This window comes from Humulus lupulus, chromosome X, assembly GCF_963169125.1.
Source record: "Humulus lupulus chromosome X, drHumLupu1.1, whole genome shotgun sequence".
Classification (NCBI taxonomy): domain Eukaryota; kingdom Viridiplantae; phylum Streptophyta; class Magnoliopsida; order Rosales; family Cannabaceae; genus Humulus; species Humulus lupulus.
In genome coordinates, this window is record NC_084802.1 from 211,417,084 (window position 1) to 211,443,513 (window position 26,430).

Genomic DNA, 26,430 nt, shown 5'->3' on the forward strand with positions numbered 1-26,430 from the left:
TATAGACCAGATTTTTTTTTGGTATGAACCAAGCCTCAAAGAAGAGAGCACTAACACTTCATTAATTAAATAAACATAGTGAACACTACAAATCAAAAACCATGGCAAAGTTGCAGAGCAAATCCATGAACCAAAGCCAAAAAAAAAAAAAAATCCAAAACAACAACAAGATGAGAGAACCACATGTAAAGCAAATATAAAATTCGATTCATGTGTTGTAGTGACTCTTGCTCATTAATATAGCTAATTACTGCACTAAAGGATTCAATTTAATTGATGAAGATCACATAAATAACAGTCTTTACAACACAAAAGCTACAAAAAATCATGATTAAAATGCAATGCAATAAATCCAATATGTTAATAATACTCTGCAACTTTGACTCTTTTATCTATGAAAGAGAGCTAAGTAAAACCTCCATATATAGCACCTAGAAAAGAGATTTTAAAAAATTAGTTCTAAACAAGTAACTGGAGTCAAACAACTGGTACTGAACAAACTGATGATAGAAATAATATTTTACTTTTAAGATAATCTTTCAACTCATGAACCACTCTAGCATCTTTTACAAAAGAGACAGCATAGAAATCGACTTGGTTGTCCACTCCAAACTTGATATCTTCCCAGTCTTTATCTGTACAAAAGACAAATACAACAGATCATGCACTAGACTTATTAACCCCTTTCAATATACAAAAATAAAGCAAATGAAAAACTTCATATCAGCACCAAACATTCCTTATTACCTGTAATTGAAGGGAGATTTGCACTTTTGCCACGAACATTTAAATGATGCCTTGATTTTAATTCTCCACCATCAACTACTTCACATTTAACAGTATCATGTGTCTTCGACTTAACAAGTAAAGACATCATTCCACCTAACATATAATAGTAAAAATTCAAGTTATTAAAACTAGTAGCAATAAAAAATAATAAAATAATAATAATAAAAAAAAGATCTTACTTGTATCTACTTTCAAATAACTTTTAACTAAAGGATGATAAAAGATACAAACAGGCATTAAAAGCCATGAGAAGAATATATAAATATGGATATCACACTACAAGAAAATGGGGTCTTTACCTACCAGTTGTAAGTGTAGGTAAAACTAGCCTAATGGTGGGTAATATGGTTTACCTACCAATATTGAATTGGTAGAGACTGGTAGGTAAAGGTTAGTCGGGAAAGAGTCTTTACCTACACTTATTAATACAGGTAGGTAAAAGAATCAGTGGACCCCAATAAGTTATAAACCAATTGATGAGTCATCAGATGACGTGTTTGATGACGTGTCATCCTACGTGTCTGCTAACATGGTTTCCATATTAGCATGCACGTGGCATACGTCAATATCGCCACTTGGCATCTTGTGGTTGCTCCACGTGTCAAACTGAATGATTGTGTTACTTATCCCCTTTTTATCGGTTATGTGGCACTAAATGATTGGTCCATGTGGTATGTTGTGGTATACCTATTTTTACCTACACTTATGTATTGGTAAGTAAAGATTTTTAGATAGGTAGTTTTAATTATATATTCAAATTAAATTAATATAAATAATAAATGAAAGTAATTAATTTTAAAAATATTTAACATTGTTTCTCAAATAAATTATTTCACATTAATAATAAAATAAACAAACATATATTATAAAATATTCATTGCTTAACGATGAGTATTAAACTAATAACATTTTATAAAAAAATATCAGCAAGTCTATTACAAGTCATTACAAACTCAATAATGTCATTTTATTGATATTCTTCTTATTCTTCACTTTGGGATTATTGCATGAGAGGCTCCTTTTTCTCTAACTGAACTTGTGAATGTCGATGATGGCTTTGGGAGGTGGACACCGACGATGACTGGAGGTGGGGTTCAGGTTGGCGACAATGGGAAGATTATATAATTAATTTCAACACAATAATCATCCTCAATTTAATCATCACAAGGATTTCAGAAAACCTGACTTATTATTATGGGCATTTATGACACTTGATATACCAACATATATTAAAAAACAAAATATATGAGCACATCAAGTCCCATAATCACCAACATAAAATAAGTATAACCATTCTTCAACATCACAGGCAAAAAACAAAAAAAAAATCAAAGTAACATAATGATCCAAATCAGAAAAAATAATATATTAGTCAACATTTAAAACTACATTTATTAGGCAATAGGCATCGAAAACTAGAATTCATGTGATAAAACAAAGGAGTTCATATGCAGAATATATGAACTATTTACAAGCATCCAAAATTAGAAATCATGCTTAAAAATCCACACCTATAAATCAAGTTTTCAGAAACAATGATTGACTAAATGAGTGTGACAACCACTTTGAACATTTTTGCAAATAAACAAGCAAGACTAAAAAATCTCAGTTTCAAATTGATTTAGTGACCTCTATATTTCAAATCGATACAAATTCAAAAATAGAATCCAAACCAGAAATACAATAAATATCCAAAGCCAAAATGTAAACAATGATGAAGATAATACAAACCAGAAAGCATAGCATGCTAAAAAATATCAAATTGCAACTGAAGAGCAAAAGTTGTAATGTCACTAATCTCAACTTAAAATTAAACATTATACCAACCATATAATCTATAAACATTATCAGTAGCTAGCAAGCATATGTTAAACTCAAAATAAAAATTAGATTCAAAGTTTAACATCAAAGTTAAACTCAAAATAAAAATTAGATGTCTTTTCCCCTTTTTAAAAAGAAAAACAGATTCATATATATATATTCAACAAACATAATACATAAATCAAACACCAAACACAAATTTTTCATACTTAAAACTCAAAATAAAAAATCACATGTCTCTTCCCCTTTAAAAAAAAATCAGATTCAAAACATATTTGTATACAGAACAAAAATTCAAATTCAAACACATAAAACTCTTAAATTCAAAAACTAGTTATCTCTCCAAAAACAAAGTTCACCCTACAACAAAGTTCACTTTTTGTTAAATATCATTTATGCTTCATAAAAACACTTAAGATTAATGCAAAACTTTGGAAATAGAGAAACAAAGAAAAAAATAGATTCAATGCTCAACTATTAAAAAAAATCATCCTTAGTCAATTTCATCACCTATAATAAACCAAAACTTATATACCTTATAATTATTATAGAATCTGAAACATGAATTAAAAATTCTATCTTCAATTTGAATAAACATACCAATATCTTAAACAAAGTCCTTAAGTAACCAAATATCTAAATATGAAAACAAATATTAGAAACAAAGTACCCAACCAGCCAAACATCTAAATCTGAGTACATGAACAAAGAATCAGATTCACTAATGCAGTAAACTTATCAAATTAATATACATCCTAAATATGAATATCAATATCGAGAACAAAGTACATAAAAAAAAACTCCATATCTGAATATAGCAACAAAGTATCAGTTTATTGATGATATCACAAGAAACAAGCAACAAGACATCAAGAACTTCAATGAGATTATACATTAAAATATCTAGGTTTCAAAAATCAAACAAAACTTTTACATCTTCATAATGAAAGAATAATGCACAAAGAAAACAACACAAAATTGAGTAAAAAAACTTGAGCAATTACAAAGTAAAAATAGCACAAAAAACAAATAATTGAATCATCAATCATTCATATTATAAACTAAATTAAGACACCATATAAAAAATAACTAGAACACTTACAGAGCAAAAATAGCACAAAAATCAATGCATTGAATCATCAATATTTCAGATTATAAAAACAATTAAGAGACCATATAAAAAAAAATACAAACAATATACTATGCAATCTATCAATATAAAAAATATATAAACAATATACTATGCAATTTGAAAATCTAAAATCCAAAACACATGGCAGTACACAAACATGGAAAAATATGCCTCAGATTAATGAAACATCACTAATCCTTCAGACTATTGGGGATTTAGTCATTGTGATCATACAAAATACCTCAATCTGAAAATCACAAATCCACCAGCCAGTCCAAAAAATTCATAGCCTCTAAGAAATCCAAAACCCTCAATGCGTCCAAGCAATCCAAAATCCTCAATCCAAACAAAGTAATCTAAAACAGATATTACTAACTACATATATTCTAAACAATAAATAGAGAAAAAATTACTTACAGAGATCAAAGGGCCTCAAGATCAAAGATGGCATACTAAGAGAACAAAGGGTCACAAGCGTATACAACACATGATAGAGGCTTAGTCATGGACGCAGTGGCTTAGGTCAAACGACGGCAATCTGGGTTCAAGATCGGAGATGAGGCGCCTGGGTTCAAGACTATAAATGAAGACATTTGGGTTCAATAATAGAAACAAGGCATCTCGGTTCAACAATGGAGAAGAAGGCATCTGGGTTCATCCATGGAGATGAAGGGTCTCGGCTATTCTCAGCCATGGGCTCAGAGAAGAGAGAAGAGAGAGGCAGTGCTCAGAGAAGAGAGGCGACTGAGTGTTTGAAAGAATGGAGATGAGTTGAGAGATAAGTTAGGTTTAGGGTTATAAGTATATAATTATATTAAGTAATAAATTTATTTATGTTTTTATTATATTATATATGTATTGATAAAATGTGTAAATTATAAAATAACTATATATGGTCACACACTAGGATAATGTTGTACACATCATCATTAATTTTAATAAAATTTTAAAAATTAAAATAAAATTGGAGGGAAAAATAAGCTCCAAAAGCTAAAAAATTTCCCTCCAATATATATGCAGGTAAAACTCTTTACCTACCAATTTTATTGGTAGCGAAAAATAAATCTAATAGAGTTTATATATTTTGCAATATTTACCTATGAATAGTTTGTAACATTAATGTTGACGTGGTTATTCACCAACAGGTAATTAAGAAATAAGAGAAAGGGATTAGTGATGAGTAATGAACCGAAACAGATGAATGATCTTAAAATGAACTGATGACACGAATACATTTTTAGGTGGTTCAAAGGTTAAAATCCTTCTACTCCACCAGCCAATATTATTGGTATATTTATGGTATTCTTTATAGGGTATTTCGTTACACAATAGAATCCAACCCTTTGCAATTCTCAGGGTCTCCATATTTATAGGAGAGGGCACCTGGGAGTTGGTAAGGGGGTTCATCTCGTGACATTCTTACCCATCATGTCACTTTTGTGACATTCATGATTAATTCCTAAAACTCGACAAATGAAGTGTGGTCTAATCAATAGGTAAGGGGGATAATGGGCCGCACGGCCCAACCCAGTCGTGGGTGCCTGAACACGCACGTTCATGCTGCGTGTCCGAGAATTCAGGGATATATCAGACACATGATGTCTGATATATGCACGTTTACATTGCGTGGTTGACTTTATAAAGGGTCACAACTTCAAACTCCAGCTCGTGCCTCGACCTGGATGCCTTCTTGACCCGCGGTCTTCATATTTCTGACTCGGCCCTTAAATAATCTTGTTAAACCTTTGGCTACCTCAAGCTAAAGAGGTAGGACCTGACAACAGCAGCTCCGGCCACGTGGTATCCACGTGGCTGATATAATTATGCCATATCTCAGCTCGCTAATAGCCCGTGGAAAATTAGGGCGTACATTTGCCCCCCAAGCCTTTGCTCGTGGCACACGACGTCATCTGGGGCCACAGTGGGGGCATTTAGGCTTCTCCATGGACTCTCCATACTCCACCCATTACGCAGGCGCCGAATACGTGGAGCATCATGGTTGGTGACGGTACGTCTTCCGAGAACCGCAATAAATGGCCTAGCCTATACTCGGCCGTCATTTCACCTTTTGAGTAGAGAGCCTTGGATCCCACATCAGGGCAATCCAACGACCCTCCTCACATGGCCTTTCACGTATATAAAAGGGGTGGCCACCTTACGCATGGGCCACCCGTTTATTTGAAAATTTTCTAAATTTCCCATCTTCTTCTCTCTTCTCATCCTCAAAAAACCCTCTTTTTCTCCCGGTCACTGTTCCCAGCACTCCAGAAGTTCAGGTGCAAGGGCTCCTTTGAGGCTTTGGTACCAGCTACTCCGACGAGGCCCCAACCCAGACGACCCCTTCATCCCCCCCACAACAAAACACTCCATAAGTTTTCTGACTGTGCATGCTTTGAATTTCTTCTTCACTGTAGCCTAGGTAAATAGTTCTTGTCGCTGCATGCAACATTCTGTTGGTTTTTTGTGGGTATGAAGGGTGTAGGTTTTTATTTTAGAGCATCGATTGTAGAAGAAAACCATTTAGGAGCATGGCTCATAGGGTACGTTTTCTGGGGAAATCTTCTGGGCGGGATTTTTGGTATGCTTGTTTAAAATATCCAGCCTTTTGGGTGCAAAACCGGGTAGCTTAGGGGGCACGCTTCACAGGCGGTTTTGCACTTCTTGCCTACTGAAACTTTCCTTCCAAGGCAAACTTTTTTCCTGACCCTCCTGACACACGAATTCTGAGTAATCGGGGATCTGTTGGGAGTACAGGTGCGTGTTCATAGAACCGCGTGGTCTCACTCTCCACGGGCTGAGATTACCTCAGCCCGTGCAAAGGAAACACTTCTCTTTAGATTCTTTCTTATGCTTAGGTCGCCCCTTCTAAAATTTCTTCTTTTGTTCGCTAGGCGACCAGATGGGACCCAAGAAGAATGCCCCTAAGAAGACGTCAGGCATCTCATCCTCCCAACAATCCAAAGGAAAGGAGGTGGTGACAAACTCCCCAATCCCCGTTTTCGGGCCAGCCGTGGAGCGGGAGCTCGAGGTGGCGCCCGACGCTTTCTTCGAGGCCGAGAGGATCGTCTTGAAGATCACAGACCAGGGGAAAGTGAATAAAATATTCCTTTCCCACAATATCGAGCTAGGGAGGGGAGCTCTGATCGCCCGACCTCCCCTAGAAGGGGAGCGAAGCTGCGCGCCGCTCGACGAGGAATACGCGGCCTGGAGCGACGACCACTTCAAGGCTGGGGCCTTCCTCCCGCTGGACCAACACTTTGCTGACTTCCTCAACTACATGAAGTTGGCTCCTTTCCAGCTCCCCCCTAACTCGTACCGTTTGCTAGCGGGGTTGAGATATCTGTTCCTGAAGCAGGAATGGGAGATCCCCACCCCGGCAGATATCTTATATTTTTTTTGCCTCGAGGCCAGCCCGGAGCAGCGGGGGCGAGGTGACGAGTTCTATTACCTGACCCGTTTTCCAAACACGACTGCGGTCATCGAGCTGCCCAGCCACCCCAACGACTTCAAAGACCAGTTCTTTATGTCCAAAGGGTTTCGCAACTGCGAACTTCATTACTTTAACCGTCCTCGTAAGTACCTTTTACTCTTAGCTCGTAAGTTAAGTATTGATTTGCTCCCCTTTATCAGTTTCTGACTTAGAACAATTCTGCAGCCATTTTTGCGAGGACAGTCAAGTCTGTGATCCTCGGGAGTCAGTACGAGACATTGGCGGGTTTACCCCCAGTGAAAAGGACTATCTGTGACAGTCAGAATCCCGTGATCCGTAAGGGGAAAGACCGGGTAAGCTGTGCAATCCCACACCGCCGGGGGAAGGTCAAGTGTGATGATTCTAAGACTGTGTAGGTATGGGACTACACAGTTGAAGAGGGCTTAAATGGATTGATGGGTACTACCTATATCAACAAGGTGCATCTTCTTTTCGGTAGCCCATCACTTGAGAACTCCAAAGTTAAGCGTGCTTGACCTGGGGTAATCTAGGGATGGGTGACCTCCTAGGAAGCTTTCCTAGGAAACATGTGAGTGAGGACAAAGCACGCTGAAAAGACTCGTGTTGGTTTGTAGGGCCAGTCGTCATTCCAGAAAGCAGCCATAGTGATGTTGGGCGTCACAAATGGTATCAGAGCCTTGACCCAGCCGGAAGTGTGGCCAACGAGGACGTCGGGCCCATAAGGGGGGGTGATAGTGACAGTCAGAATCCCGTGATCCGTAAGGGGAAAGACCGGGTAAGCTGTGCAATCCCACACCGCCTGGGGAAGGTCAAGTGTGATGATTCTAAGACTGTGTAGGTATGGGACTACACAGTTGAAGAGGGCTTAAATGGATTGATGGGTACTACCTATATCAACAAGGTGCATCTTCTTTTCGGTAGCCCATCACTTGAGAACTCCAAAGTTAAGCGTGCTTGACCTGGGGTAATCTAGGGATGGGTGACCTCCTGGGAATATTTCCTAGGAAGCATGTGAGTGAGGACAAAGCACGCTGAAAAGACTCGTGTTGGTTTGTAGGGCCAATCGTCATTCCAGAAAGCAGCCATAGTGACGTGGGGTGTCACACTATCGTCAGCTCGTGATAGACGAGACGATGTTGGCATGCAAACTGATCTCTCCAGGCCAGACTTTGGCCCTGAGGAGACCCCGGGGTCCCCCTCCAGCCCGCGAGATGGCACCCATCCTCGAGGAGGAGGCCGTGGTGGAAGGAGAGGACGAGGACAAGGAGGAAGAGGTGCCTCTCATAAGGACGAGGAGGAAGCGGGCGCTGGAGGTCGCCCAAGAAACGGACAAGGAGAGGGTCCGGTCCGGAGAAGCCGCAGGTCCCTCTGGGCAAGGTAATCCTTACATATTCATGGACTTAGATAGGGCCATCGCCGATCCTTGGTTAGCTAGGTTTAATCCCAACCAGCCCGTCCAACGCCATCGAAATGACCCAGTCCTCGACATAATTCTACTCCAGTGTGTCGACCGGCTCGTGCTGGATTACGAGAGTAGCCGCCCTAGGAATACTATAGTCGTAGACAACACCTTAGCCTTTAGGTCGGCCTTCTTTGAGGAGTATAAGACTAATCTCCGGTCGTGGCCCTCTCTTCGGGAGGGTACTGTAGCTCCGGGTCTTAGGTAGTATGTAGAAGAGTCTAGTCCTGAACCAGATTCGAACCCACAACCTGTTCCAGCTTGCGAAGTCATTATCTTAGATTCCCCCGCAGAAGCTCCGGGGCCGATGGTCGTGACCTTAGATTCCTCTTCTAGCTCGGGGGGTAGGATCCCTTTCAATATATACTTGAGTTCCAATTTTTCCCTCTTATTTTTGTTGTTCTTGCATAAATGCTTACTTGTATACTAATGTTGTCTTTGTTTTCCCAGAGGAGATGTCTCAGCCAGGAAACATTGAACTGCGAGTTATGTTCACCGAAGGGAACTCTTCTGCTAGGGCTTCTAGGCCCAAGGTGAAGAAGCTCCGGGAGGGGAAGAAAGCCGTTGGGACAACATCCAAGTCCCCTGCAAAGGGGAAAGACCAGACCCTAGCTGCCCAGGCCAAGGTACCTCCACCTCCTGCAGCAGTGGAGAAGATTCCCCCGCCCCCTCCACGAGCTCCTGCCTCTATTCGGGATATGGAGGCGGAGCCCAGGACTTTGGCAACCGCAGTCCCCGAGGTGCGTGTTCTGGTGGACCCCTAGGCCTTGGAGAAAATTCTTGACGTCTTTCAGGGGACGGTGTACGAGAAAGCGACCTACACCGTCGACCACTACTACCACGCCGCCGAAAGGGACCTGCGGGCGATCGAAACAAGGAGCCCGGAGAGTGTGATGGAGTGTTCACTGAGAATGGCTCTAACGGTAAGCTGGCTTTGCATTTTGTATTCTTTGGTTACCATGCATCGCACGTTCTCTCCCCTTTTTTTTTTTTCTAAGGCAGTTGCCTCTTTGTTTTGTAGGGTGCCTTGGCTCTTCACCGGAGCATATCCAGGTCCAAGGCTCGCCTCGAGGACATGAAGGGTGAGCATCAGGCTGTTTTGGCCGCCCAACAGACTACCTTGGCCACCCTGAAGACTGCCCAAAAGCAGGAACAGGAGGCCAAGGACGCCTTGGCGGCCGCGCGGGCTGAGCTGGACGCGTCCCGCCCCAAGCTGCAAGTGGCCGAGGCTATCAAGGCCGCCCTAGCCGCTGTAACGGCCGAACTTGAGGAGGCCAGGGCTGCCCGGGCCGTGCTAGACTCTGCGAAAACTGAGGCCGAGGAGGCTAAGGCTGCCTTGGCAACGGAGAAGGCTGCTTCCATCTCCGCCATGGAGGATATGCTATACCACTGCTGGGTCTTCAACCCGGATGGCGACTTCTCCTTTCTAGGAGCGGATGCTTGGGAGCTCTTCTGGGAGGGGTTTAAATCTCACCTTCAGTAGGAGGCGCCCTCTGAGACCGGGGAGACCTCCACAGCGGCCGAGCAGAAGGGCGAGACGATGACCTCAACAGAGCAGCCCAGTGGAGCCTAGGGCCTTCTTTTTTTTTCTTTTTTGAACACGTATTTTTTATAACTTTTATATGAGGTTTTTTCACCTCGAGACAATTGGCTTTATCAATTTTTTTATTTTAATTGGTTTATATCCTTTTGCCTCTATGCACTTCGGTAATAGTTTTAGTTTGTTTTTATTTTTGTTGGTGCTATGATTGATACGTTTATACTTTTCTAGGAAAAACATGTTAACCAATCTTGACCCAACTTCTAAGATAAGTCCTGGTTGCTCCCCGGACATTGCCTTGAAAACTTAGTTCGCGTTAATTCTTGATATAATATCTCGTGCTCTTTAAGAAAAACAACGATCAATCAACTTGAATTAACTTCTAAGTTTTAGGACCTGGTTATGTCCAGGACGTTAGTTTGAAAACTTAGTTGGCGTTAATTTTTATCTATATCTCGTGCTTTTTAAGAAAAACATCGATCAATCAATTTGAATTAACTTCTAAGTTTTAGGACCTGGTTTCATCCAGGGCGTTAATTTGAAAACTTAGTTCATGTTAATTCTTGACTAATATCTTGTGCTTTTTAAGAAAAACACCGACCAATCAATTTGAATCAACTTCTAAGTTTTGAGACGACCTGGTTGCATCCAGGATAGGACTTAGTTCGCATTAATCTTTTATCAATATCTCGTGTTTTTTAAGAAAAACACCGATCAATCGATTTGAATCAACTTCTAAGCCTTTAAGGCGACCTGGTTATATCCTGGCACCATATGCCCCCCAAGTAACTAGGAAAGGGTCTTTTGTGGTCACTTGAGATTACATCCGCAAATATACACAATAATAAACAAAGATTTAATTCTCATTGCTTAACAAAAAAAACTGGCCTTTAAGCCTCACAAGGGTGTTACTGATAATATTTCTTCAAATGGATGGCGTTCCAAGTTCGTGGGACTGCTTCTCCATTGAGCCGAGCTAATTTGTAAGTTCCTTCCTTTATGACCTCGGTGATTTGATATGGCCCTTCCCAATTCGGTCCCAATACTCCATCTTTGGGATCCTTACCAGCTAAGAAGACTCTCCTGAGGACCAGGTCGCCAATGCTAAAGGCGCGTTTTTTGACATTTGAATTGAAATAACGAGTGATTTTTTTGCTGGTAATGCGCGAGCTGAAGCTGCAAATCTTCTCGTCTTTCATCAATCAGGTCGAGGGACGCGCAAAGTAGTTCATGGTTGCGATCCTGGTCATACGCCTGGACTCTATGCAAAGATACCTTAATCTCAACAGGGAGGACTGCCTCACTCCCAAAAGTCAGAGAGAAAGGAGTATGACTCGTAGAAGTCCGATGCGAGGTTCGGTATGCCCACAGTACCTGGGGGATCTGTTCTGGCCAGACCCCCTTGTCTTCGTCCAGCCTCTTCTTAAGGCTCGCCTTTAGTGTCTTATTGACAGCCTCGACTTGGTCGTTTTCCTGGGGATAGGCCACGGAGGAGAAGCTTTTCACAATGACGTACCTTTCACAAAATTCAGTGAAGAGGTTGCTGTCGAATTGAGTCCCATTTTCAGATACGATTTTCTTTGGCAGCCCGAACTGGCAGATAATGCTCTTGACCACGAAGTCGAGGACTTTCTTGGAAGTGATTGTTGCCAAAGGTTCTGCCTCAGCCCACTTTGTGAAGTAGTCGATAGCCACCACAGCGTAGTGGACCCCGCCCTTTCCAATAGGGAGGCGCCCACCAGGTCGATTCCCCAAATTTCGAATGGCCTCGGGGACAAGATCATCTTCAGCTCGACTGAGGGAGCTCGGGCAACTGTGGCGAATCGCTGGCACTTGTCACATTTCTTGACGTACGAGATCGAGTCCTTTGATAGAGTGGGCCAGTAATACCCTTGCCTTAAGACTTTTAGGGCCAAGCTTTGCCCCCTAGTGTGATCCCCGCAAAAACCCTCGTGCAGTTCCTACAAGATGGCCTTTGCCTCGCCTGGCAGAACACATTGTAAGAGGGGTAGGGAATGCCCACGTCGGTACAGCACCCCATCTACTATCGTATACCTTGGAGCCTGGTACAGTACCCGCCGTGCATCATTACGCCCTTCGGGTAACTTTCCTTCGGTGAGATACTCGAGGAGGGGGGTCATCCAGCTCGGTCTAGCGTCGATCATCTCGTCCTCCGCCCCGACCTCTTCTATGCTTGGTTTCTCCAAGAACTCTACCGGTACTAACCCCAACGCCTCCGTCTCCCCGGAGGTAGCGAGCTTGGCGAGGGCGTCTACGTTAGCGTTCTGCTCTCGAGGTATCTGCTCGATTGAGCCTCGTTCAAATGTGGACAGTTTGAATTTTACCTTGGCCAGGTAAGCAGCCATGTTGGCTCCCCGTGCTTGATATTCACCTAGCACCTGGTTTACCACGAGCTGGGAATCGCTGAAGTACTGAATGGAGCTGGCCTTCAGCTCCTGGGCTACCCTTAGCCCGGTCAGCAAAGCTTCGTATTCGGCCTCGTTGTTGGAGGCCTTGAATCCGAATCTCAGCATCGAGTGGAATCTATGCCCTTCTGGGGATATCAAAATGATTCCAGCCCCGTAGCCGTTCTCATTAGATGAGTCATCCACGAAGATCTTCCATGACGCTTGGGTCGAGGTGACCTGGGGTGACCCTTCCACAGGATCCTCCCTGAATGTTGTGCACTCTACCACAAAATCGGCCAGGGCCTGACTCTTTATAGCAGTTCGTGGGGTGTACAAAATCTCGAACTGACTGAGCTCGATAGCCCATTTCAACAGGCGTTCCGATGCTTCAGGTTTTTGCAAAACCTGCCTTAAAGGTTGATCGGTCATGACGTGTATTGAGTGGGATTGGAAATACGGCTTGAGCTTTCAGGAGGTCGTGATAAGACAGAACGCCAATTTTTCCATCAACGGGTATCGGGATTCAGCTCCGAGAAGTCTCTTGCTGATGTAGTAGACTGGTTTATGAACCCGGTCTTCTTCACGGACCAATACGGCACTAGCTGCATCTTCTGTGACAGCTAGGTAAAGGAAAAGAGGCTCTCCTGCCTTTGGTTTGGACAATACGGGTGGCTCGGCCAGATGTGCCTTCAGGTCGAGGAAAGTGTTAGGAAAAATAATATTGCCTCAATGGAAATGGTAAGATTATGTTACAACTCTATGCAAAATATTACAATGGACAAGATTGATTAAATAAAGTGTTACAACTCTATAACTGAAAATACAAATAAAACAAAGGAAATGAAGAAGATGATGAAGAAGAAGTGAATAGTAAAATACAACTCAAAACAAAAGTTACAAATAAATTAAAGTGTTTGGACCAAATGAAGAGATTACAACTCTTAAACAAAATATACAAGTAAATAAAACAAGAGAATAAGAAGAAGAACAATAGAACAAAAGGAAGAACATAAACCACAAACAAACTCTCACTTACACAACCTAAGTGAAGAGGATTGGGGATCACCAACTTGAACAAGGTTTAAAACCTTTGTCCAAAAGCTTATTTCCCCCTAACTCAAGCACTAAGGGATCTCTCTCAGATTTTGGAAATGCTTTATGGAATTATCAAGCCTCAAGGTGTTTCTAGCCAAGTGCTTTAGTGGATAGAAATGGTGTGTCTTACAAGTGAGCATTAGGCTCCTATTTATAGAGTTTAGAGACACCCTTTGAATTTCAAATTCCACCAACCCCCATGGCTGTTACCAATGAATAATTTGGTGTTTTATGGAATTAAAATAGAGATTTGGGAGTTACTTAGCTGTTGGAATCGTTCAAAGTTGGATAAAAAACCGAAATTATAGAAGCTGTTAGCCATTAGGGCCGCGGCGCTAGTTCCAGGCGCCGCGGCCCTCAGTCAATTTCAGCAAGACATTTTTTCAGTTTTTCCAAAACGTTCCAATTTATTCCCACTTGATTTTGTAACTTCCATACACAATATGGGAGTTAAAATCACATCTCTATCAACCATTTCTCAAATGGATTTAAGAAATTCATCTCAATATTGTGTAACAACAAATCTACACAATAATGGGTGATATTTAGGAGTTACAAATTTGTGATGAATTTGTAACACCAAATATGTTACATGTTTGGATATTTCACATATATCCAAATAATGTAACTCTCTATTATATGTTACAATATGTGACACTCCATGTCACATTTATTTAATCTAAAACATTATATTATAAAATAATATAATATTACATTATATTATAAAATAATATAACAGAAAGCACTCTCGCACTCCTCTGTCCATTCAAACTTCTTATTTCCTCGGAGCAGGTTGTAGAATGGCAGGCACTTGTCGGTGGATTTTGAAATAAACCGATTAAGGGTTGCCACCCTTCCTGTCAGGCCTTGAACGTCCTTACGCGACCTAGGTGAGGGAAGCTCGATCAATGACCTGATCTTATCGGGGTTTGCCTCGATTCCTTGGGTATTGGCGATGAAACCCAGGAATTTTCCAGACGCGACCCCAAAAGTGCACTTCTATGGGTTCAGCCTCATGCCATACTCCCTTAGAATCTTGAAGCATTCCTCCAAGTCGGAAACATGGTTATCGGCAGTCTTTGACTTGACCAGCATGTCATCAACGTACACTTCCATGTTCTTCCCGATCTGGTTGGCAAACATTCTATTCACCAATCTCTGGTATGTAGCACCGACGTTCTTCAGTCCGAATGGCATGACCTTGTAACAATAGATGTTAGTTGGGGTCATGAAGCTGGTGTGCTCCTGGTCCGCCAGATTCATGGCGATTTGATTGTAGCCTGAGTACGCGTCCATAAAGGACATGAGCTCGTGCCCCGCCGTGGCGTCCACCAATTGGTCGATCCTTGGCAAGGGAAAACAATCTTTGGGGCAGGCTTTATTCAGATCGGAGAAGTCGATGCAGGTTCGCCATTTCTCGTTGGGCTCCGGGACCAGCACAGGATTGGCGACCCAAACCGGAAACTTGGCTTCACGGATAAAGCCGCATTTCTTGAGCTGGGCTACTTCTTCTTCTAGGGCCTCAGCCCGAGTTGTTCCCGGGCGCCTCTATTTCTGGGACTTTGCAAGAACACTCTTATCCAAATGAAGGGTGTGCATGATGACATTTAGACTGATTCCCACCATGTCCTCGTGTGACCATGCGAACACATCCAGGTTCTCCAGCAGAAATTTGATAAGCTCCGCCTTCCTTTTACCACAGAGGTTTTTCCTGAGCTTAACCATCCGTGAGGGATTTTGTGGATCGATATTTACTTCCTCGAGCTCTTCAATAGCTTGGAGCTCGGACTTATCCTCGCCTATTCGGGGGTCAATATCCTCACTTAGGACGATACTCTCCCCATCGGCGCTCTGAGGTTTTTCCATCTCAGGATTAGGCAAAGGTTCTTGAGATTCCTCTTCTCCAGCTTGGATGGCCATTGTTAACTGCCCGGGTTTCAATTTTCCCTTCATGGAAATGTTGTAGCATTCCCTGGTAGTAAGCTGATCGCCACGGACCGTGCACATCCCTATGGAAGAAGGGAATTTCTGCGCGAGGTGGCGGACGGAGGTGATGGCTTCAAAAGCTACAAGTGTAGGTCGACCCAAAATGGCATTGTATGCGGCGGGACAGTCGATGACCACGAACTCAAGGAGTTTTGAGACTGTCCGAGGTCCCTCTCCTAAGGTGATCACCAGCTCGATCGTCCCTATAGCCGCTGATCCTTCTCCCGAGAAATCATAAAGCATCATGGAGGTCGCCTTCAGCTCGGCGATAGCCAAACCCATCTTCTTTAGCGTGGACCGGAATAGAAGGTTTACCAAGCTCCCATTATCGATCAGCACTCTCCTAACCCTCCGATTAGCAAGCTGCACTGCTACGACCAGAGGGTCGTTATGAGGGAACTGAACGTGGCTGGCATCTTCTTTAGAAAAAATGGTTGGTTGCCTCTCCAATCGCTGCTGCTTTGGCAGATGCTACTCGGGGACGAACTCTACTCCATTATGAGCCTTGAGTTCGTTGACGTACCTCTTTTGGGCACCTCTGCTCGTGCCAGCCAAATGAGGACCCCCAGAGATTGTGGAGATCTCTCCTCCTATCACTGGAGGAGGGACGTCTTGATCTACCCGGGACCCGGGCTGACTAACCGGGGCTTCCGGAGCAGGTCGGCTTGCTGGAACCCTGTTCCGTGCATACTAAGCCAAGGGGCTGACTCTGATGAGAGTCTCGATCTCATCTTTCAGGTGTCTACAATCATCGGTATTGTGGCCAATGTCGTTGTGGAAACGACAAAACTTGGAAGTGTCTCGCTTCCCCTTCTGGTGTTTTAACTGCTCCGGCTTTTTCCAGGGGAGGCGAGCAGAGTGTGCTAGGAAGATGTTCTCCCTAGAGCGGGTGAGCTCCGTATAAGTCGTGTAGACCGGCTTAAATTTTTCCACGGACTTATTCTTCTTGGGGTCGTGCTGGTTGCCCTCGCCGTTCCCCTTTCTTTTGCCTCCACCAAACTGGTTATTATGTGTAACGTTCTGGGTCACTGTCACGACCTCCGTTCCCACTCCAGCGGGTTGCTCAAGGACCTGGCTGGTTCCTGCAGCTGAGGCTTGGGCCTCCTCCAAGTTGATCCACCCCTAGGCCCTATTTAGGAATTCATTTACTGAGCTGACTCCCTTCCTTTATATCTCATTCCAGAGTCCCCCTCCGACGAGGATTCCAGTCCTCAAAGCCATGAGCTTAGAGCTGTCATCTGCGTCTCTAGCCCGAGTAGCGACGCTCGTGAACCTGCTCAGGTAAGCCTACAGAGGCTCGTCGGGTTGTTGCCTCGCGTTATCTAGGGAGTCGGCCTTGGCACGGGCAGCCTGGGAGGCTTAGAATGCTCTTTTGAAGTCAGCAGAGAAAGTTTTCCAGGAGCTGATTGACTGTTTCTTGCTTTGTTTGAACCACTGCCTGGCCGGCCCAGTCAGTGTGGAGGGAAATATTAAACACCTCAGCTTGGGGCCAATGTTGTGGGCCATCATCAGGGTATTGAACATACCCAGATGATCTGACGGATCTCCGTCTCCGTTGAATTTGGACAGGTGCGGCATACGGAAACCGGGCGGGTATGCCGTTGCTGCTATGTTGGGGGCGAAGAGCTCAAGCTCGTCCCCCGAATCATATTCGTCTTTTTCTTTCTCCGACAGGAGCTTCCTCACTAGCTCCTCCATCTGAGCCAGGCGCTCAAGGGTTTTGTCCTGATCTCCTTGGTTATTCCGGGGCTGTTCAACAGCTCCGGATCCATGGTATACGTTTGGTGGATTATCGCCCCTCCTTTCTTGAGATAGGTTATTTGGGACATTCCCGCCGTCATGTACCTCAGACAGGTCTCCCCTTGAGCGAGCACGGCTGCCACTTCCTACCAGGTCCCCCCTATGAGAGTTAAGACGATCTCGTAGGTCGCCCCTCGGGGTGGCTTGAGGACTTTGCGCCGAGCTTAGGTGTTGGTGCAGGTCTCCGCTAGAAAGGTCACTTCGGCGACTTCCGGTCCAGTAGCTCCCGTTAGAGAAGCTCGGAGCCCGCCTCTGGGGGTGAGGATCCGGGACTTCTCTAGGCGCCCTGCTACGATGGGAAGGTCCTGCGGATGGTGAGTTTCTCCTGCTACTCCCATAAGCTGGAATATCTCGGACAGGCCGAGAAGGAGATGGATATCTTATCGGTGAAGGAAGATGCCTGACCGGGGATGCAATCCTGGTTCCGTCAGGGCGGATCAGGTTAGGTAGGTGCCTTTCGGCCCTGCCAACTTGTGGGCCTTGCGCCTGGCGATTTGAGCGGGGCGCAGGACAGCTAGCCTGGACGGGCTGTCGCTATGAGCCCTCCCTGGATCTCCTTCTAGAATTCCCTCGAGCCCTCCTGGGCGCGCTCGAGGCTGGCAGTGAGCTGGGAGTTGAAGTTCGGACCGAGCGGCTATACTGTTGCTCGGCCCTGGGTAGTTCTTCGAAGATTGCCTCTCGGGGGTGCGATGAGGGAGTAGAGTTGGATGTCGGAGGTCTGGCCAAGCGGCTAGGCCTGGACCGATTACCCCGGCGGGACTTATGAGTCTCGCCTTGCCTCTTTCCGACGTTAGCGTTGGTTGTAAGAGGGGGTAGTCGGACCAACACCTCCTTAATCTGCTGATTAGCTTTCGCCAGCTGACTCCTCAGCTGAGCATTCTCCATCTCTACCACCGTGTAAAATTCCGGGTTTGGATTAGGTGGCCGGGTGCCGAACTTCCGGTGTCATCCTGGCCTATTGGCTGCTTTCCCGGCCGCTGCTGAACTTCGAGGTTTTGCTCACCGGAGATGGCGGCATGATGGGCCTCCTGCCCATCATGTTGGTCCACCTCGTTACCGTGTCTTGATCGAGTGATCACCATAGTTGGATATTTGCGATAGCACCAATCTAACAAGCTCTCAATGAAAGCACCAAACTGTTGATGCGGTTCTTCGCCAACAAGTAATTAAGAAAATAAGATAAAGGGATTAATGTTGAGTAATGAACCGAAACAGATGAATGATCTTAAAATAAACAGATGACACGAATACGTTTTTAGGTGGTTCAAAGGTTAAAATCCTTCTACTCCACCAGCCAATATTATTGGTATATTTCTGGTATTCTTTACAGGGTATTTCGTTACACAATAGAATCCAACCCTTTTGCAACTCCCAGGGTCTCCATATTTATAGGAGAGGGCACCTGGGAGTTGGTAAGGGGGGTCATCCAGTGACCTTCTTACCCATCATGTCACTTCTGTGACATTCATGATTAATTCCTAAAACCTGACAAATGAAGTGTGGTCTAATCAATAGGTAAGGGGGATAATGGGCCGCACGGCCCAACCTAGTCGTGGGTGCCTGAACACGCACGTTCATGCTGTGTGTACGAGAATTCAGGGATATATCAGACACGTGATGTCTGATATATGCACGTTTACATTGCGTGGTTGACTTTATAAAGGGTCACAGCTTCTAACTCCAACTCGTGCCTCGAGCTGGATGTCTTCTTGACCCGCAGTCTTCATATTTCTGACTCGGCCATTAAATAATCTTGATAAACCTTTGGCTACCTCGAGCTAAAAAGGTAGGACCTGACAACAGCAGCTCCGGCCACGTGGTATCCACGTGGCCGATATAATTATGCCATATCTCAGCTCGCTAATAGTCCGTGGAAAATTAGGGCGTACAATTAAATATTGGTAGGTAAAGTCATCTTTACCTACAAATAAATATAAGTAGGTAAGAAATTGGTAGGTAAATGTCAGATTTCTTGTAGTGTCAGACATTTAAGCTAAGAAAAAATGGCATTCTTCAGATAGTGGTCACTGTACATCAATCAAATACACAATAAATAAGGCTCACTGGCTAGCTTAATATTGATGAAGGGTACCCATATACAAATAAAAAAAATGAAATATGCAACCATTTGAAACGAAAGTACAGTAGTTGCATATACACAATTGCTTGAGCAATGCAACAGTTACTTCCATATATGACAACTAACAAAAACTTTCTCAACATACAATGGCCAATTGGCAATGTTGTAGGCTTTGTCCTGGCCTAAGAAACCCTTGTTCCAACCAAACATGAGGTTAAGAATGCAATGTCATTATGAAAGTAGTCAAGGTCTCTAATACATAGTTGCCTAATTAAGGGAAGTAAGCGAAAAATAGGATAGACTAACAACAAGAGAAATGTTCCAATAAATCAGACTCAGGTTAAACCAACTATAAAAAGTCATATACTGTGCATTCTATTTCTTCACAGCCAAAGTCTATTCACGCAAATCTATGCTACAGAATACCCATTGACTGATCATTGATCTAACAACTTAGCACACAGAAGAGGTATCTAATTACCATCAACCAGTAGCATGTCTCCAACCTCCACATCATTCACAAAGGCATCATAATTCACGCTGACAGTGTTTTCTGTGCTGACTCCTCTTTTAATTGTAAAATTAAATTCTTGTCCTTCTTCAAGCATTATAGGTTGAGGTAAATCTCCACTTCGAACCTCAAGCCCCTGCAAGAAGAAATTGGTTGTCTCACACTCTCTTGTATTCATTACAACTTCACAACACATGTAAGAAAAAAGATATAAATAAATGAGGATGAGACTCTATTGTACTGAAGACACGCTAATCTTAAAGGAAGTTAATCGTAAAAGGCACGATGTTTTCAACTGTCACTCCAATCATAGTTTCAGATTTTAAGACACTGCACACTTTGTGAACATAGAAAAGGGTGCACTCTAGACTTAATATTATAGCTTGAACTCGACATCAGAAGCAAGTATTTGATTCAGAGGAGAAGAGTATTTAAGAATTCTTATTTTTTAAGTTCAAAGCAATTAAATGATATATCGGTATGAAGAGATAAATAAAATAAAAATGCAACAGAGAGAAGAAAAAACATTACCTTGTTGCTTACTTTCTGACCAAACAGAGAGAAGAAAAAAAATTCAACCATCAATAGAGGAAAACTCATGAAGCAAAAACTAAGATGCTACAGTATTAGTGAACTTCTAACTTGAATAAAAAAAATTCAAACAAATAATCACAAACAAATTGATCTCAGATAAAAAGGCTTACACAGAGAGCTTGAGAGAGAGAGAGACCATACCTCGGTAGAGAAGGATAGAGACAAACAAAAACCAGATTATCTCCTTGCTACTACTTTCTGAAAAATCAGAGATACACAATACACACCTATGGATTCTCCAAATCAGTGTGTTAATAGAAATAAAGATGAAGAAAATGAGATGAATAATCGGACCCTAAGGATTTCTTTAAAATATATTAAACTTATTGACTCTTCAAGCATTACTATACGCTCTATACTCAAGGGATGATCATAAATTCGTTCTCTTCAATACCAAAAGCTAGTTTCTTATTGTTACTAAAATCATTCCCATAAAGAGATAATATAAATCAAGAAAAACAAAATGAACAAAGAACACAGAGAGAAACTAATTTCGGAGGAAAAATAAAACAAATAAGGTCATCAAATACAAGAATTGACACTTATCACATATGAGAGTAAAGGAAACGAGACCTAGACAACTCATAAGAGAGAGAAAGAGAAAGGACAATGCATACACACGAACTGAGAAATATGAGGATTCTAGGGAATTAGAAAGAAATTAGGGTATTTTAGAAAAGAGAGATAAAATAAGAAACAAAGCTCAAAACATAGTAGCTGGAAGAGAAAACAAAAAGTAAAAAAGATAAGCGCAATTTTCTTTTGAGTGACTGCCCAATTTTTTTTTTTGTTTCCCTCCCTTTTAAGTTTACCACTTTCTTAGTTACCTATTATAATACTTTTCCAATTAGCTTATAACTATGTATTATAGAAAGTGGTATTTGGTGTAGTGAGACGACTACTGCTAGTCCCAGGTGCTTGCCGATCTTCTATTCTGCGCTCCTCAGCTACCATAACATCTGAACTCTATGTTGGCAAATCTGCCCTAATATTTTGCCCACCAAGACCTATTGCATCAGCAATTGGATCGTCGTTAACGTAAGGATCGTAGCCATAGGGATCGTACTTCGCTGTGTCATGCAAATATGGCAGATCGCTAATAGGGATATCATCATGGGCTACAACGTCTAGATTTGTCTCGGGAACAAATGTCCCAACCTCACTTTGAGTTCCTTTGAAACCATGACATAGGGGAGAAATGTTCTCTTCAAATCGAACTTCTTTATTAACACACTGGGAGAGGCCGATGAATTTCTTATACCTCCATTCTTAACCAATGTCACACATAGAGGAATGAGCTTCTCTACAGATTTTGATGCTAACCCAATGAATGCATGCACATGCTTATCATTTTTTTATAATGGTAGGTTTGACGGAGTGTGATAGGCTTTTGTACGAGACCTTAATTTTTAAGTTATGCACACATTTATCCACCTCAAGCTCATCGTACAGAATGTCAAGCAGTTGCTCATAAGTCACACGCTTCTCCAAAGGCAGAACTTGATTTTCAGCATCCCTGAAAGTCAAATCCTTATTTTCCAGTTCCCAAACACCATTGAATGCAACAAATATGGAAACAGATGAATCTGTATCGGAAAAACAAAAAAATATGTCAAAAATTAAAACTATAACATAAAACAGCAAAAAAATTATTTATATAGAGGTCAACCTATCGAAGTCTATCGAGTACAATTGTAATGCCCCAAATTCCCTAATAAGGTTTAGGACCTTGATTAGGAGGCCGGGAGGGCCATAATTGATTTATTATGTTATTAAATGATTATATGCATGTTTAGGTGTATTAAATATGCATGTGAACCCATTTCTGATTAATTGGGTTATTTTCATATTTTGGTCATTTCGGGCATATTTGTCATATATGTGATATGTGTGTGGTGCTTTATTATTATTTGGTTTTGCTAGTGTTACTCAGCACGAGACGATCCTAGGAGGTAAGCTAGTGGGAAAGTCATAACGGGATTTATACTTGACTCGGAGTGAGTCAATGGGTATTTAGAGCATTACCGAGTTATTATGTAATGGGAATAAGTATTTGATGATAAATTGGGAGTTAGTAAGATCAGGGAGAAATTCTGGAGGTTTTGACTATTTTGCCCTCGGGCACGTTTTCGGGACCCCGAGCATTAGGATTTATTTGAGGCTACTTAAGCTTGAAGTAACATGTTAAGAAATAAAAAGAACGTTCAGTAAGTTCTCTCTCCCTCTAAGTTCCATTTTTGTCTCCCAATCGCATTTTCGAATGAAACTTGAGTTCTAGGACTCGGATTCAAGCGAGGATCGAGGCATAGCGATCCTAGGAAAGATTAGAAGCTTATTAGCCGGAGGATTTAGTTGGAAACAACTCAATCGGAGGTAATTCAAGTTTTAAGTTATAAGTTTTTAAAGTTTTTAAGCTTGAATTGGACTTTTTTGTTTTGATGAGTTTTTGGTTGAATTGAAGAGTGGGTTTTGTTGGTTTTGGATCATGAGGATGTTTGAGAACTTTGATTTTTGAGTTTGGAGATATTTGGATAGGTTTTTGGAAGGTTTTAAAAGGTTAAAAATAGGGTTTTTGGGCTGGTTCGCGGTTGGGCCGCGACCCTGTTCTATGGCGTCGCGGCCCAAGCTTGAAAAAGGAGGAGGAGGCTCTGCCAGGGGGGCGGACCGCGGCATGGTGCATGGAGGGTCGCGACCCTTAAGGTAAAAGTTGCCCAGAATTGAGTTTTGTAATGGGAACTTAACTCTGAGGGCCTAGGATCGATCCTACTATCAAGTTGAGTGGGATTTGACATCCCAGAGGCTTGGGTTGGGTTTGGAAGTGTTTATTTACTCATTTTGATGAGGTTTTATATCATGGTTGTGACTAGGTTATCACTAGGGGCTTGGAATCAGGATCGTGCTTATGGCTTGTTTATTGGTAACCTATGCTTGGACCAAAGGTAAGAAAATCTGCACCCCATATGTGACATGCATGGTTATCCTTGATGCATGTTGGATGTTTAAATGTGATGCACGAGAAACATGTGATTAGGGCATGCCATGAATGCTAAATATGAGATTGATTAGAGCTTGAGTCTCTGTGTTTGTGCATGATCCTAATTATGCTAGCAATTGTTAAGTAAGCATGCTGAATGCCCTATATTTGGATATTTGACATATGATATATGCTTGGTAGCATTGCTTACTTGTGCGTGGCCCTGATTATTCAGGATTGGCATTGGTCGCGTGTTACTGACCTAAGAGCCAGAAACAACATAAGCGTCATGAACACAGAGCCGATAAAATATTAGATCTAATCGATATCGGCATTGAATGACTCAATGAGCATTAATACTGGACCGACCATAAGGTCGATGAAAATTATTAGCACTTGACTAGTCTATGACTAGTTACTCAGAGCCAGGGCCTAAGGCCTAGGTGACTGTTTTGTCACATGGCTAGGGAGCGGAATCCCATGGTTGTGACTCTATGGTCACTCGGTAGGTTTATGTTGGTGACTATTTCATCAAATACCTACCTTGTTTAAGCTTGTGAAATGATCATTTATTTGTAAAGCCCAGGTGACCCTATCGTCACATGGCTAATAAGAACGGAACCCACCTTAGTGACTCTTACCACTGTCACTCTTCTATTTGGGGCTAAAAGCCCTGGATGATTATTATGGTCATCGGTTGATGTTTTATACTCAACATTACGTGAACTAATTTGCATGCGTGAATAAGGCTGTTATTGCTAGGCATGCACTTTATGATCTGATGACATGTTATTACTGTTCATGAGCATACTGAGTTTTCTTGCTTAGCTTTGGCTCACAGGTGCTATGTGGTGCACGTAAAGGCAAAAGAAAGATGGACCATCCTTGAGTTGGAGAGCTTAGGTGACGATGTGTAAATATGCGGCTGCTCGACCGCCACGGCCGAGGGTTGAAAGAAGAACTAGGGTTAAAACTTGTTTTGCCGCTTAAATCGACTGGTTGTAAATATTTTGTTGTAATAAACATTTAAATTATATTTTTGGGATCCCAATGTATACAATAAACGTTCTAATGAAACGTTATATCTTAACCAAAAATTTTAATCCCTAAACCGCTAATCATACTTGGTTACACGATTATGGAAAAATGACTCGATTAACAAGTTTAGCATTGTTTAAAAAGGCACACCGTAACGGTCCCTGGAGTTTAGGGCGTTACAACAATCGAGGTACATCGAGGCAGAACGCCAAACAAATTTCTTTTGAACTCATCGATTCCCATCGAGGCATATACTACATACATTAAGTTCTATGCCTCTATTGAGGTCCATCGAGGACCATCGAATCTCATCGATGTACCCATTTTTCCTAAAAGTGTGACGTTTTATCGAGGTCCATCGAGGACCATCGAGTCTCATCGAGGTACCCATTTTTCCTAAAAGTGTGAGGATTTTATCGAGGTCCATCGAGTCTCATCGAGGTACCCATTTTTAAAGTGTTTTATCGAGGTCCATCGAGGACCATCGAGTCTCATCGAGGCATATCGAGGTAGACAAATAATATAAACATGTGATGGTTTTATCGAGGTCCATCGAAGACTATCGAGTCTCATCGAGGCAGACAAAAACCCAGAAAAAAAACCAAGAAAGAAACGATAATCCATTCTGACAGTGAAAGATTATAATAAAACATGAAGGCATACACAGATCTGTTCGAAATAGCAAAATCAATGTTGATAAACAAGTTTCCTCACTACATATAACAAATATATACTTACCCATACGTTTTTTTTATCTATAATCCAAAATGAAGTTCTTGCCTTAAAATGATTCACAACTTGCCCCTGAAATCCAATCTCGAAAATTTGTATAGATTATGCTACCTTGCTTTTTTTTTTTTTGTACGAGAGCTTGAGAGATAGAGTGGGAAAACGTGAGAGATAGAGAAGGAGAAGACAATTAAAGAAAAAGAGGAAAAGTTATGATAGGGGCATTTTTGGGAATCCAAGGAATACTAGAATAAAAATGTGATTTTTTTTAGCTTTGTATCATTTTGTTATACAGTATCACTTAATGCATTAAAATTCAAATTTCTCATTCTAATTTGAACTTTTTCTTTGTGGGAATAAATATATAATACTATTAGGCAATAAATATGATTACAACTCGAATTTATTTTTCATAAACACTATTAAAAATTCAACGGAAGATAAAATAAACCTAATAATTTTGGGTTTAAAAAATTACATTTTGAATATCCATAAATGTATCAATATTATGTTACCAAACGAGGCCGTTATAGTATGTTAAAAAAACATGAAGTCATATAGGTAGGAGATTATACGCTCTTGTATTTTGTCTCATTATCTTTTTTTTTCTTTTTTCTAATGTGTCTCACTACCTGTTTGAATCTTGTGTTTTGATAAATTAATTTTTGGATCTTGTGTTTTGTAGAATGATTCAAATAGACTCTTGCACTCGATTTTGATCAAAGTTTTTTTTTTATCTAAAATCACAAATTATTCACCAAACTAACAAGTTAGAATAAAAGCATAATCATTCTGTCTAACAACTGTATTGTTATATTCAATTTTGAGTTCATCAAAATCAGGTTTAGTGATATATTTGAACCATTTTATAAAATTACATGGTCCAAAAAGTAATTTATTAAAATATAAGGTTGAAACAAGTAATGAGATAAAACACAAGGTTCATAAAAGTATAAATCTGTTAGGTAATCATTTTTAAACACTTTTTGAATGTATATATTTATCTGTGTAATTTTTCAATAT

General features: G+C 41.7%; 1 protein-coding gene across 1 annotated transcript; it reads right to left on the minus strand.

The window, feature by feature from the left end:
• Positions 1–477: 477 nt before the first annotated feature.
• On the minus strand, positions 478–20,331 carry LOC133806708 (plastidial pyruvate kinase 3, chloroplastic-like). The gene is made up of 3 exons (XM_062244800.1): positions 20,043–20,331; positions 748–882; positions 478–635 (listed from the first exon to the last, which is right to left on the minus strand). The coding sequence occupies exons 1-3, from the start codon at positions 20,266–20,268 to the stop codon at positions 478–480; spliced, it is 519 nt and encodes a 172-aa protein (XP_062100784.1). The 5' UTR covers positions 20,269–20,331.
• Between the last annotated feature and the right edge of the window lie 6,099 nt (positions 20,332–26,430).